The 14,071-nt window shown below is 40.7% G+C and overlaps 1 protein-coding gene across 1 annotated transcript in view; it reads left to right on the top strand.

The window, feature by feature from the left end:
- Positions 1-4,829: 4,829 nt before the first annotated feature.
- Positions 4,830-14,071, top strand: part of cspg4 (chondroitin sulfate proteoglycan 4) — a 64,545-nt gene continuing 55,303 nt past the window's right edge. Inside the window, exon 1 of the mRNA XM_018675893.2 lies at positions 4,830-5,033. Within this exon, the coding sequence (XP_018531409.1) occupies positions 4,958-5,033 (76 nt within the window). The 5' untranslated portion in view covers positions 4,830-4,957. The remainder of the gene's footprint in view (positions 5,034-14,071) is intronic.

Raw genomic sequence — 14,071 nt, 5'->3', positions numbered from 1 at the left:
CAGGCTACAACCTCAAAATCTGAGTTCAATTAACACCTCTCTGCCAGTGTTAGGTGCATTAATCACACTGTAGCACCTCTGCAGGTTAGGCGGATATAGATTCTCAAAGCTTAAAATAGATTTATTTGAATTGATATTGCACTAAAATGTATCCACATAAGCCTGTTAACATCTTCTTTGCAGGACATATTTAGCTATTTGGCAGTGAGCCCACGTATAGAATTTAATATAGGACATTGGAATGCTAATCTTATCTTAATACAGTATGTGACAAATTCCTCTCAGGGTTCCAGAGCTTGTTCCTGGACAGAAACACTTAAAATTCATAGAATCTCTGCCATGCATCGGATCACAAATACTGAGAGCAGAAAGTTGGCAAATAAGAAAACATTCAGATGTAGAGATTACTGATGATTTTAAAGTTAAAGTTACTGATTGAGATTATTTGCTGTCAAATATCTATTATTTGGCACAGTTTCTAGCAACTAACAATTAACCAATAAATGTTTTCTCTTGTAAAAACTACATAGGTTGTCTGTGCAGCAGCTTATTATGACTCACGGTAATGTTTTCTTGTCATGAGACCTCTTGTGGAGACTGCTGTTTGGTTCCCATGTGAAACTAATAGTCTTTGTTGTTTCTTTTATCCCACAACTTTAACCACATTTTTATTATTGTTACCATGACAATGAAGGTCCTGTAATTTTAAGGAAGTACTTATTTTAAGCCAAACCACAAATCTAAATCAAACCAAGTAGTTTCATGAGCTTATGTGCATGTTTATTATTATATTACCATGGCGACGAAGGTCTGATACACCTGCCACCATTCGCAAGATGCTCTTATGAGTTGTATCAGAGAGTATGGACAAACACATTGGAGGACTAGTTGTTTATAATGACATTCTACTTTTTCTTTTCTCTGTTTTATCTGTTCAGGCTTTTCTCCAATAATCTTTGATCTACAACAACCTCCTCTGCCCTCTTTAGAATCAAGGGCCCCATGAGCTTCACCTCTCTGTGTGCTGCTCTCTCTCACGGTTTCTCATCAAAGCTTTTACCTGTGCTGTTAACTGACAGGGGGTTGCAACCTGCAACCTCCTCAAAAAAACTTTTGCCACTAATAAAATCCTGTCCTACAATCATGCTTGAGGTGAACTGCACGGGAAGCACTGATTTTATGCAGGTGGTTTCAGTTTATTCTCAAATTTGGTTGTCATGAAAGGAAGAAAAATTAGGAGTCATGGATTAATTTTATGCATTTTGGATTATTTTTCCATGCAGTTCCTCTTTGAACCACCGTCAAAGAACAATAGCACAAAGACAAATGAGAGGAAAAGTGAACATTAGCCAAACTATTGAGGTAATGAAAAGTGAGCCATTATTCTGTACTAAAGAGACAAGAAGCTGTAACTGAGTGGGCTCTTATTAGCTGAAAAGGCATGGAAAAGTGCTATCTCCTAGACCAAATTAAGAATCTCTTATTATGAAACAGTTCTATATTCCCACAACAGGGGCCTTACTAAAACCAATCCCACAAAAGCACTTTGTTCAGAGGCTACTTGATTATTACAGTGTATTTTAAAAGCAGTAAATCATGGTGATCAAAACAGACCGTTGTGATTATCTGGCATTTGGCTCAGTTCTTATCCTGATGGTGGAAACTAAAAAAAAAACGGACTAGAAAAACACAGACATACTCGTTGTGGTTTAATCAAGTCTGGAGCTTTGAGAACGTAGCGGTGGTCTGGCCAGACGGCTGTAGCAACACATGAGGGTGACATTTGAGACCGTGTGGTGAAAGCTGAGCTTCTTCGCTCTGCCCAAGATAACTTGAGAGGCGATATTTTGGCAAAATGTCCCCAGTTACTGCTCTGTGTGAAGATTACATCAACTGGGAGAGAAATGAGATCTGATAAGAATTGCTGTACTGACTCCAACCTCGGGAGAGTCACTGAGATACAACAGTAGGTAATAGGAGGAGGAGGTGGAATTAAATATAGCATATTGTTACAGAAGTCCACAAATATTTCTATCTATAGGACTGGTTCAGATTGTTTTGGTTTCACATGCCTATATATTACATACTGAAAGAGTTACTGACCACTGTAATCATTCATGGCGTAGTGATTCCCTCCCAGCACAACAATTTAAGTGTAATTTTAAGCTACAATGACTGTTATATTAACAGTGAATGAAATAAGTAGGTGACCCACATAGTTATAAGGAACAGAGAAGTATTACCAACCAGGCAGCTCCATGGAGCCTTTTCAGCCATTGTTCTACTTTTCTAGTCTGCAGACTCAACTCATCAACCTCCTTTCCAGACATAAAAGGAAGCTGTATTCAGCTGAAAAAGCTCTGATAAACATAATGTAGAATACCTGACCTGCATCAAACAGCAGACAGACACAGTTAGCTGGTGAACACAGAGGAGTATTTAGCAGCATAAGAGCCAGATATTTCCCTCGGGAGTTGACAGACTAAAATGGAGCTGAAAAAAGAGTGAATGTAGGACTTACATTTTTCAGGTGGACAGAAAGGTGACTCCAAATGAATACTAATGTTGCTCAGTGTCTGTTGGATATATTAATAGGTAAATGTTTACAAGCAGGTTTGCTACAAATATAAAATATTGTGTTTTCACAGCTTGTGCTGCTGCCTCAAGTGGACAAAAAATGTGTTTATGCACCATTAAAAGTACTGTATGGACTTTTGAGCCCTGTCTGTAGTGCAGTGTTTCCATATTTTGTTTTTATTTTGTCTTTCACTCTACTAGGATTTACATGCACAACAGGGGGTTAACGTGATACAAATTTCTGTGTAAAATGTAGCAATGCAACTATAAAAGTAGATAAGGGGAAGAAGAAGAGTGCATGCTGATGTAAACAAAGAAGGTTTCAACACATTAAAAAAAGGTCTCCAGATGTTCTGTGAGGTGGAAATGCATTCAACATGTTTTTATGCCCTGAGGATACAAATAATATATTTTAGTGAGACTAGTTGAATGTAAACAAGAAGGGTTTTGCTTACATTCTGCTGATAAAAAACTCCACAGGACACCTCTAATCAAAGCATTATTAGGCCAGAAAAACATCACTTGAGTTGCATCAACTTGCTTTGATAAGGTCGCATCCACACACACATCTACTTGCATCATCTGGAGCACTTATGCTAAAGGGGCCACTGGTGTTGCGAATTGCATAAGACTGCCTGTGCTCTCACGTAGTGCAGGAGCCCACTCATATCAGTGGGTGACATCCCTCCAGGGCAAATTATGCATCCCCAGGGAGGCGAGAGCATGTCATTGGTGCAAACGGTTGGCTGAGGCTCAGAGGGAGCATTTTAATTGTAGCTCGTGTCATGCTGAAATAATCAGTGAGGCTGGGGTGTCAGAAAAGGTTCCCTGCAATAAATAGTGTCATGTTACTGCTGCCATGTGTTACGTTAAGTTTTCTTACGGCTACAATCATTCACACCTTTTTCCAGAGTACAGAGATGCAAGGTCCACTTCATCTTCACTGTGGCTGTTGTTTTCTCAGCAAATTATTGCCACTTAAGTATGAAGCAGTTAGGTTATTTGCCACTGGAGGTGCTGTTGGTCCAAAGAAAAGACATTCAGGTTTTGTTTGAAGTTGAACTTGCTCTTTTCTGAACAGATCAGAGAAATCCAGAAGAAAGTCATGGTATTTTGAAGGTGTAAACTGTGCATACACACAAGTTTGACTGGAGAAAAAAAACTCACTGGAATGGAATTGGAATGGTTAATTATACTTTATATGCCAGCTAATTTGAAGATAATTTCTGAGGATTTGTTTGTTCAGTTGAAAAGAAAAACTTCTAATTTAACTGCAAGAACTGCAGTCATGAGTGAATTACCGATGTAGAGTCATTCCACACCTGAGAGGAAGTGTTTAAAAAATTCGAATTGTATTCCCGTTTCAGCTGTCAGAAAGCACGAGGAATAATTTGCCAACCAGCTGACTGTGAGACAGGTGAAATTGAACGTTGAGGCTTTGAGAGTGAACTTGAGGTTTAATCTTAGCATCCGACCAGAAAATACTAATCCTTGTGAGGAGTGTGTGCATGTTCATCATAAAAAACATGTAACTAAAAGCCAAGTGGAGAACAATCAGCGACAGCACTCACCACGATTAAAGTCTCTCTCTGAGTGCTTTAGATAACTTGAGCAGTAAAACTTTTCCATTGTCCCTGCCCTATCAATAGAGGAGAGATAGTGAATCCAAATCCAACACAACTAACCTCTACTCCACGCTAAAGTGTGAGCTTAATTAGCTGCGGGAGCAGGTTTGTTGAACAAAAACATGAAGAACGAGACATTGATCAAGGGAAAGGCTGGAAAGATAAAGCACCAAGAGAGTTGAGCAACCTGATTTGTCTTTAATTAAAAGTAAAAGGTTTATCCTTGCAGAAGGCAGCCGCTGGTCTCCAAAGGCCACTCCAATTACTGAGTGAGACAAAGGGAAGGAGTCGACGAATCCAGGAGTGGCCCGACTGAATGACTGAGAGAGGAGGAGAGAGGTGGTGTAGTTTGACTTGAGAGGTGACACAGGAAGCATGTTTCTGAACTGATATAGGGAAATGCATATAAACATATGTATGTGTGGGAATGTGTTTGAGTGTGTGATATTTTTCACATATGGTATGTGTATAGTAACATGTCTTGTACTTGAATCTGCATGTGAATGTGTAAGTGCAGGGGCAGCAGGGAGAGGCAGGATATGATATTCCAGTCTTTGAGGATGTGTGTGTGAGTGTGCAGAAGAAAAGTGTGGGGGGGTAAAAGAGGGCGTCCCTCTAGTGGTCCCTCCCCAGCCCTGCCCCTTCACATAGGGGAGTATCCTGTAGCAGGTCCCAAAACTGGAAACTCATTCAGTTCCTTCTGAATGGCGTGTCTCTAACGTGAGAGTGGAGGACTTAACTTTCAGCACGAAAATATGAGAGCCCTGCATTCAGTCCTGGTCGGTGCCTTCCTGACCCTGCTGCTGTGCCTTCCCAGTCCCGGTCATGGAGGTAAGTGCCACTACAAATCACTCTTGTTAGTGTCCTGTTCCTCCCTTCTGCTCCCTTCTGTCAGAGATGCACAGTAGGAAAATCAGATCTCTGTCCCTCTCAGAGGCTTCCCCCATGCATAAGTCAAAGCATGACAGGCGGATGGGTTATCACCTCAAACTTTAACTAAACAAACTTTAACTTTTACCTGCAACAATACGGCATTAAGCAGAGAGTTTCTAAATAAACTCAACAAAAGATTTTCTTTTCCTTACTTGTTTTATTGTCCACCCTCCCAGCCCTCATACCATTCATTGCTCAGCCGTGAAACCTTCCTTTTCTTGGATGCAACTCAATACAAGAGAGGAAAGATGTGCCAAGGGTCTGACCCTGGTCCAAGGTCTGAGACAACATCTGTCGGTTTCTCATCTAATGCAGCTTCTTTTTTTTTCCTTTGCCTTTCAGTCTGTGCCCGGCTGAGTGTGTGAGTGCATTTACCTTGAGAATGTTTGCATTGAAAGTGTGTTGGCAAAAGGCAGGAGGCAGTGAATTTGAAGCCCTCTGTGGTTAGGAGGTGAGCTGAGGTCCCTCTGCCGGCAGCAATGAATGGCTCTTTCAGAGGGAAGTGCACAGTGGCAGGCAGAGCTGCTCCCTATCCACCCAGAGAGGAGAGATGAAAGTGAAAGGGGGTGGGGGTGGGGGGGCTAGTAAGGGAGTGAGAGATGCAGTGTGTGTGTGTGTGTATGTGTGAGTGTGTGCTGGGGAGGGGGATGCTGGAAGGCCAAATCATACAATGGCCCCATAGAGCATGAGTAAAATAAGCTACAGATGTACCTTTCTTGATGTGATATGATGCAGCAGTTCCTCTTCTTATTCCCCTTGAGTGCGAGTACAGCGTGTGTGCGACGTACAGTGTTTGGGTGAGGCAAATCTGGTATGTGGATGGAAGCTGAAACAGTGTCTTCAAACAGCTTAACCAACTCACCTCAGCACAAAATTGTACATATGGTGAGCTGGCAGGATCAGCCTTGGACTTAGAGCAGCTGTTGAGCCCATTGTCTTCTGCCGGCTGTCAGATCTTCAAACTCTCCCTGTAAATTCCACTCCAATTAAGTCTGGGCAAACCTCTCCATGAGCGTCTCATTGGCAGCTAAAGTGAAAAAGTGCCTCTTGATCTGAATGGAGGAGTATTGCTTTGTTTCGGTGGCACAGAATCAAAGCTCAGCTGGAGAGCTGGATTTGGTTCTTCTGCACTGTGATCTGTTCACTCTGAGCATGAAAAGAGTCATCTGCCCTTCTGTTTGCTCATTTATAGATAAACCCCACTGACTGCCGTGACGGCGACACCTCCGCTGAAGAATTAGCTGTACACTGAAGAAACAGTGACTGCTGTCAGAGTGTGGTCACATTGCATTTGATGGCAATTTACAGAGACCTTTTGCATAGCAGTGTGCAGTATCCTCACAGACATAGATACAGTAGTTAGCATTATAGTTAGTGCTGACTGCTTAAATGGTGCTGTAGATGTAATTTTCCACATATCTAAAGCTGAATGTTCCTCTAATCAAAATGATGGCAGAATAAAATGGGGAAAACTGTATGAGGGAACAATTTCTCCTCATCTAATCATCTGCTGGCACAATTCTCACTGCCTCAGTGTGAACAGTACTCACCCACTGACCCTAGAGAACTAAATGCTAATGTTGACCAGATGTACCAAGTCACTGATTAGATTTTGGCCCCCCTTTGCTCTGCAAAATGCCTGCCACAAGCTGTCGAGGGACTCCTCCACCAACTACCTAGATGGTTTATATGATGGCTTCATTTCTTCCCTGTGTATACATCTTGAAATGTCACAGGCCACGCACTACATGATGTCCAGATACCTAGGCGTTTTGAAGTCACCAGGACTGTGCAATGTATCTTCAGTTGCTTAAGTGGTGCCCCTGCATCCACACTCAACTTTATTTCTCTAACTTCAGGAACTTCTTGCGCAGCAGCAGACGTGATTTGAGTCAAATCATGAATGCAGAACAGTGAACCATCCCCTATAATAACATTTTCCATGAGTTTTTCCTCAGTGGTGCAACCTACCACTTTCCCATAGCCGTACACCATCGTGTTTCATCCACCCACATAGCAGCCACAGGAACAATTATGATGCAGTGTGAGCATAAGCAGCAGCTCACCAAATCAATTCTGTAATTTTCTCTGCACGTAGCATTCATGAAGTTTCACAGTCAATATATTTCAGCTTTCATGCTTGAAGATCTTACTATTTAGCCTATTGGGGATGTCATGGCCCTCAATTCATCATCACACCTATGACTAATAACACAATCTTTCACCTACACAGGTTCACTAAATACTACTAACCCCTTTAGAGCCTGTGTATCAGTGAACTTCATTTCACCAGAGAATTTAAAAGGGACACATCTTTTTTGGCATTGAATGTAGACAACCAGCAGGGACTTGTATTTGGCAGCCATGGGACAGTGCTGTATTTCAAATAAAGGGATGCACATTTTATCATGGCTCTATCAGAAATTGGACTTGACATGTTCCTCTTCAGAGTCTTTAAAACACCCTGCAGCTCTGTACTTCTTCAGCGGCTACTAAGGCTGCCCTTTAACCACCACTTCACCAAGATTTTGAAAAAAAAAGAAAGAAAAAAAAAAAAGTGGCAGGGCAGTTATTTCCAAACCATAAATTGCTCTCTAGTGCTTACATGTTGTTTGGTTGGCCTGGTAATAAAATTTATTTCCCATTTTCAGTCTGTTGATGGGAAAACAAAGTTTGATGTTATGTGCATCTGCTCCTAAGGAAGTCACGTCTGCTGCCACTCCCCTCTGTTGGCCAAACAGTGTGAAAACTGACTTCTTTCTTGCCCCATTATATTAGTCTTTTGTTTGATGTCTTTTATTTTGTCTTGTTTTGTTCTCTGAAAATCCATTTATAACACTTTGGCGTTTTCCAAAATACAAATATGACCAGACAGATGAGCAGACGGACAAAAAGATGAAATGGAGAGGAAACAAAACTCCTGTCCAACTCTATTGGCAGAACTAATGATGCCTTGTGTAAAACACCATCAATATGTATGATGTGAAAAAGCTACTATATGATATTCTAAGAGTGTTAATTGAATTACCGCATACATAATTTTGGATGCCGGACTTAAATTGTTCAAATAAGCTATAATAAGACAACAACAACAACTTCGACCACAAACATTGTCTAATATTCGTGAGAGTTATAGAGAAGTCTTGCTCCTGAATGTGTTTGCATTTTCAATTGCAAAGCTTAACGAGGGGATTTGCATCCCAAGACTGCATATGAGCCTGCTATCTCCCGTGGAGTATAATGTCACCATGGTAACAAGAAAAAAATAAATATGGAATTTGCCTGGGCTTTGTGAAGTGTCTGTATACAAGGCCTCCATGTGTTCCTTGAGAGTTGGCAGAGAGAACGGTGTGACTACAAGTGTCTGCACAGGAGATTAATAAGTCCAATATTTGCATTGGGAAATTGATGAGATTAGTGTTCTACTAGTTGCATGGTGTCCTGCACAAACACGCTTTGTGACCCTCCCCTCACTTCTCAGTTTAAACACAACAAAATGTTAGGACAGATTAGAAATGGGGCATTTGGAGTAGTTCCAAACAAGAAAATCAGAGTGTTTATAAATGCAGAGCAGAATGCACAGCCCCCTTGCCTGCTCTTTCCCTATGGAAATCCCTCCACATGTGACTGAAGGACTGAATGTCCAAAAAATAAGCAGTCACTTCAACACTGAGACATGTCTTAGGAGTGAATTTTACATGCTATTATTATATTCAATCACTTTGGTGTACACTAACACAAAATATAAGCTACATGTAACAAAAACAGTGTGCACATTTCATGATTGAAAAATCTCATATTAACATTAAGAATAATTTTAACATTTGCATACAAAAAATATGCACAGTTGTAATTTGCAGTGTAGTTTTTTATCTTAACATGTCATTAAAAAAAGAAGTCTGGAAGTTTTTCTGCTGCAGAACAAGTGCATTTCCTCTAAAATTAAGAGCTATACATGAGTCATTCTTGTACTTTCGAAGGCATTGTACTCATTGACAAGCTTGTCCTTTTGGCTGCATGAAAATGAAACCTTCATAACATCTCTGAGCATAGGAGACAATCAATATTGATAATGTTTCTAATATGATATAACCTCCCTCACTTCTGCCTGCCCGATGTTTTATCCTGGCACTTTCAGAGAGAAAGTTTCAGTGAGTCATGGTTTATTAACAATTTTTTTGAGATTCTGGCCTGAGGCAAACATCATTGCAAGAATCCAAAGTTAGCTGTATGGGCAACCTGCCTCACCTCCGCTTTTTTCCCCTCTATAACTTCATCTTGTTACAACAGCTAGAATTTTATATCTGACCTGCAGCAACAAGGTGGGCAGCATGTCTGCCCAGTAATTACAGTTCTTGTCCCATAATTGAAATGTTAGAGGTTTGATTCTAGCAGTAACTCCTATCAAGGTGTCCTTGAGCAAGACACTGTTACTAACCGATGGTGAGCTGCTGTAGTCAGATAAACATGTTAGCTAATAGGCAGAAATGTAAAATGCAAAAGAGTGACCAGGGTTACCATTTTATCATTTACTTCACTGAAGAACAGGTACAGTGGAAGGATAATTCTTTATTTTCATAGTTTCAGCCACCATGACTGTCAGTGGTGATAATGTTGTACTTTAAGACAAGATAAGTCATTAGTCTGACAATCAGACAGTTAAAATCTAGTTATTTCGGATTTCAGTCACTTTTGTGTATATATAATGTATATTCCTATATATTTTGTGCTGAATTAATTCACCACAAACTAATTACTATTGTGTATTAAAACACACAGTGTAAAAGCAATTGGAGAAATGGGCGGATCGACAGGGTTCATTTTTGCCTCAAGGCCACTCCTAGCCCTGCCTGCAGGTTTCTTTAAGGCTAATCTGATCGTCCGCCTGTTTTTTCCCCATTCGACTTTTTAAAGCTTCCCGCATGTCAGCAATTAACTTGGTGAGTGCAATGTTATAATTACTGACAGGAATAGTGTCTGAGAAGAATAAAAAAGATCCAAGTTGTAATAAATCACAATTCTCCTTTAAAGCAGAGGAAACAGGTGATGAAGGCTGAGTTGCCCATCACAAGGCTACAGATGTGCCAGATGCACAACCCCTCCAAAATAAGAGAGAAATTTTCTCTTCCTCCTCAGTGCATCACTTGCATTGTTGTCACAGTTGAAGCAGAGGACTCAGTGAAGCATATATCATAGCTCAGTTTATTCTCATTGTGATGCAAGAATACTGAAAAAAAAATAAAATAAATAAAATACATGTCCCTTGCCTTAAGGACTCTATACTCCCCTGGCAGATGATCTTTCCCACATTGCACTCTTTGAGGTTGCTGGCTGTCAACGGCAAGCTGCTCCGGATTATATTTTAGGGCCATGATCTGCTTAGAGCAGGCAGACAGCCCACACACAGACCTCATTTAGCCCTGGGTGTGTACACAAAAGAGTTTCTGTACATAAACACAGGCCCAGATTCTGTCCCTAGGTGGAAGGTCAAAGGCCATCTCATGGTGTGTTCCCATGTTGTTTTAACCCCTTCCACGTCAATCAGATAAGCTGATGGTAGGGGGTTTTGCAGCAGTTTAGTGACGGATGGGGTAAACCCAGATTTCAGGTCTGTGAGTGGCAATTTGGGATTTCAAATTGTTGTTAAACTGTGATTATCTTCATGCCATGCAATTTTAGGCAATTCTAAGGGCACAGTCTTACCTACAGCAGCAGCAGCAGCAAATGTGGGGTTAGAGCTGAATGAATGAAGGAGGAAAATAGTCAACATTTACTCCAGAGGACTGCACTGGAAAAAAAGGTAAATGCCTTGCTGAAGGCCATCATTCTCTTCACAATTCTCAATTCTTATGAACCAAAGACTTTTACAGCTACAGGATTGCAGCCAGACATGGCGCATTGAACATGATAATAAAGTTTAACAGCTGTATTTATTCAGTAAATTTTACAAAGATGATTGATCAACTTTGTACTCACTTTCCATTTACAATGATAGTAAGACTTATACTTCTACAGACTGTGAGGGTGTACCTTGTCACAGCAGTGCTTCTTCGTCTTAGTTCAGCATTTGAGTATATTAACATTTGCCAATCAGCACTACACACAAAGTACATATGATTAAAATGTCATTAGTTTGCAGGTTTTTTCTCATTAATGTAGCCATAAGTAGTGGACAAATTACATTTTTGAGAGGATAGCGTGAGGTAAAGTCAGGGGATAACCAGGGTCAGTAGGATTCGCTCACTGGAAACCATGAAATGAATGATGGACTGACCAACAGTGGCAGTTACAGAGCCATAAAACCAGTGTGGCTAAAACCAACAGTATATCCAACAGTAGACACAGGAAAAATGCTCAGGACAAAGTCCTATTAAATTCGTGTCTTTGGCCAAAAGCTTGACATACTCGGAAATCTGGAGTAGTAGATTAGATGTGAATCATGATACATGAGGATATTGGATCTACAGCAACAGGCAACAAGATAGAGATAAGAATAAGACTAGAGAATGTCAATTATTGAACATAATAAAAAGCAAACATTGTAAAATATGAGACAATAATAATAAAACAAATCAAGAATGCTGCAAAAACTCAAAAGGACAAATACTACCTATGCAGATGCACCACAGTGATAATGTCATGCACATGCTAAGACCTGAAGTGGAACATTTAAAATCAAAGTGTGTGTTATGACCCTGAGGAAGATGGGTTTATATTCTTCCCCCACTACAGCAACTGAACTCTGTGTGTTTATTTTTGATAAGAGCTGTTGGGGAGTTTAGTGCCCAAAATGAAAACTCCAGAGAAAATTCTCATCATCACAGAACAGCCAAGTTTTCAATAAGCAGGAATTATGCATGACCAGATGTCTCGATATGAGTGGCCTCTATGGGTTTTTTCTTTTTCATTTTTTTTTTAGAGAATAGTCTGCTTTATCATTTTTGGTTGAATGAAGAGGAATTAGTTCTATTCTGGCTGCCATTGTTTTTCTTATCCATTGAAAATACATTAAAAGGAAAAAAGAACAACAAAATGTCCTCTTACCCCAGAGGGCCTCTTTGGAATTACTCAATCAGTTTACCCCCCAAGTTCTTTCCTGTTTATCGTGAATGTTATCAACTGATAGTATTATTTAATACTGTTATTTTACACCCTCACATGATATAGATTAATGTCTAGATTAGATTTAGGAACAATGCTTGCTTTGTCTAGAGCTCTACATGGCGTGTAACTCATATGCCCTGATCAGTGGCATTAGACTGTGGCTAGTGGGGTAACAAAAGGCTACTGGAAAAGCAGCGTGAATCATGGGAAATGTTTCCAACGTTGGGCTGATTCATCCGAGACGTGTTAGGAAAAGCCTGAGGTTTCCACTCCAACATCTGGAGTTGGCTTGGTCAGTTAGTAGTGAGCCAGGGCTGGAGGCTTTAATCAAATTGTCCCTCTGCTTCTCTTACCTAATATAGACAAAACAACTGCGATGAAAGAATGCAAGTGTGCCACAATTAGCCAATGTTTGAAGAATGCTCAGTGTTAGATCTGAAGTAGTTGTCGAAACGGGGATGGAGAGACCAGTTTGTTATCAGATGTGTGTTTATGTTCTCTCAGCAAGCCTTCATCTCCTGGGAACTTGGATCTTTTTTTTTAGCAAGTTCTATATACTGTAAGCCACACACACTAGTAGCAAAATGAAATACATAGCTAAATTGCAGAATGTCTTTAATATTCATGTGTTGTATGTTGCATTTCAAATGTCTTACGTTTCGTTCTATATAGCTCTATCCCTTAAAGACTTGTGTCTACTATTTTTACATGTCCAGCAGGGACAGTAGCTCACACATGAATATGACTCACTATTTTAAATATAGAGAAACCCACTGTGAGTGTGGGGACTCCCTCCAGCCCAGAGGGTGTATGACTCATAAGCATAAGGCTGCATTGGTTAATCATGAGACATCAGACTCCAAACTAATAGTTTTCTGTGCCTCTAATTAGTTCTTGACTCCGAGACGTTGTTAGCCTTTGCTCCAAAACAACGGAATTGAGCTTTAGCTGAAGGTGCTATGATATCTGTATCTCCAGAGGGAAATGAAATATATCTATTAAGTTTTCACACTAACAAAGTTTGTAGATTCTTGGAAACACCTGACACCTGATAGATAATTTCACCAACAATGTGACTTCATTTCCTTTACTTTCTGTGAGGATGATTTTGAGTTATATAAAATAAATATGAACACCCCCCTTTTTCTTGCAAATAGCTACTCTCCTACTCTATCATTCCCACTACATGGCAGCGGGAGGCTGCAGTCAGTAGGGCCACTTTTCACAGCGTGCTGACATGAAGGCAGATCAGCGCCAGCTCCCATCCTGTTGAAAATCTTCATCAGCACCACCGAGGGACCATGAAGTGTTCTGAGTAATTTGACGCCAGACGGCCTCATTACAGGCTGGGTTCAGACAGAATCAAGGGGGCTGGGGATAGCACCAGGCCTGGGAGCTGGCAGATGACAGTCTGGAATAGCTTGCACCAGATAAATATAGCTAGACGGGAGAACCAACAAAAGAGCTTGTTGCTTCACATGAGGTTGACGAAAGATGGAAAAGGGGAGGAAAGGGGATCCAGGGTGGGGACTTTGTGTCTGTGATTGTGTTTATGTGTGTGTGTATGTGTGAGGGCGTGTATTCTTTATGTGCTGTGGTTCACACAGATCACAGTGTTAGGAGGCCAGAGCAAATGTCGTCATCCTGCTGGTTATGAAGGCTTAAAATAACCAAAGGAAATGATGTGTCCCATGAAGTTTGGTTTGACTGACTGTACGTCTGCCTGCAGTAGCATGAAGCAGAGAACAGCTGCAGCCAAGCTCCTTGTGTAATCATGTGTTGAATCTTTCACACAGTTATGGCAAAACAGATGCTGAAAAGTTCAGCATAGT

The sequence above is a fragment of the Lates calcarifer genome, linkage group LG10 (genome assembly GCF_001640805.2).
Source record: "Lates calcarifer isolate ASB-BC8 linkage group LG10, TLL_Latcal_v3, whole genome shotgun sequence".
Classification (NCBI taxonomy): Eukaryota; Metazoa; Chordata; class Actinopteri; family Centropomidae; genus Lates; species Lates calcarifer.
This window is presented reverse-complemented; position numbering and strand designations above follow the sequence as displayed.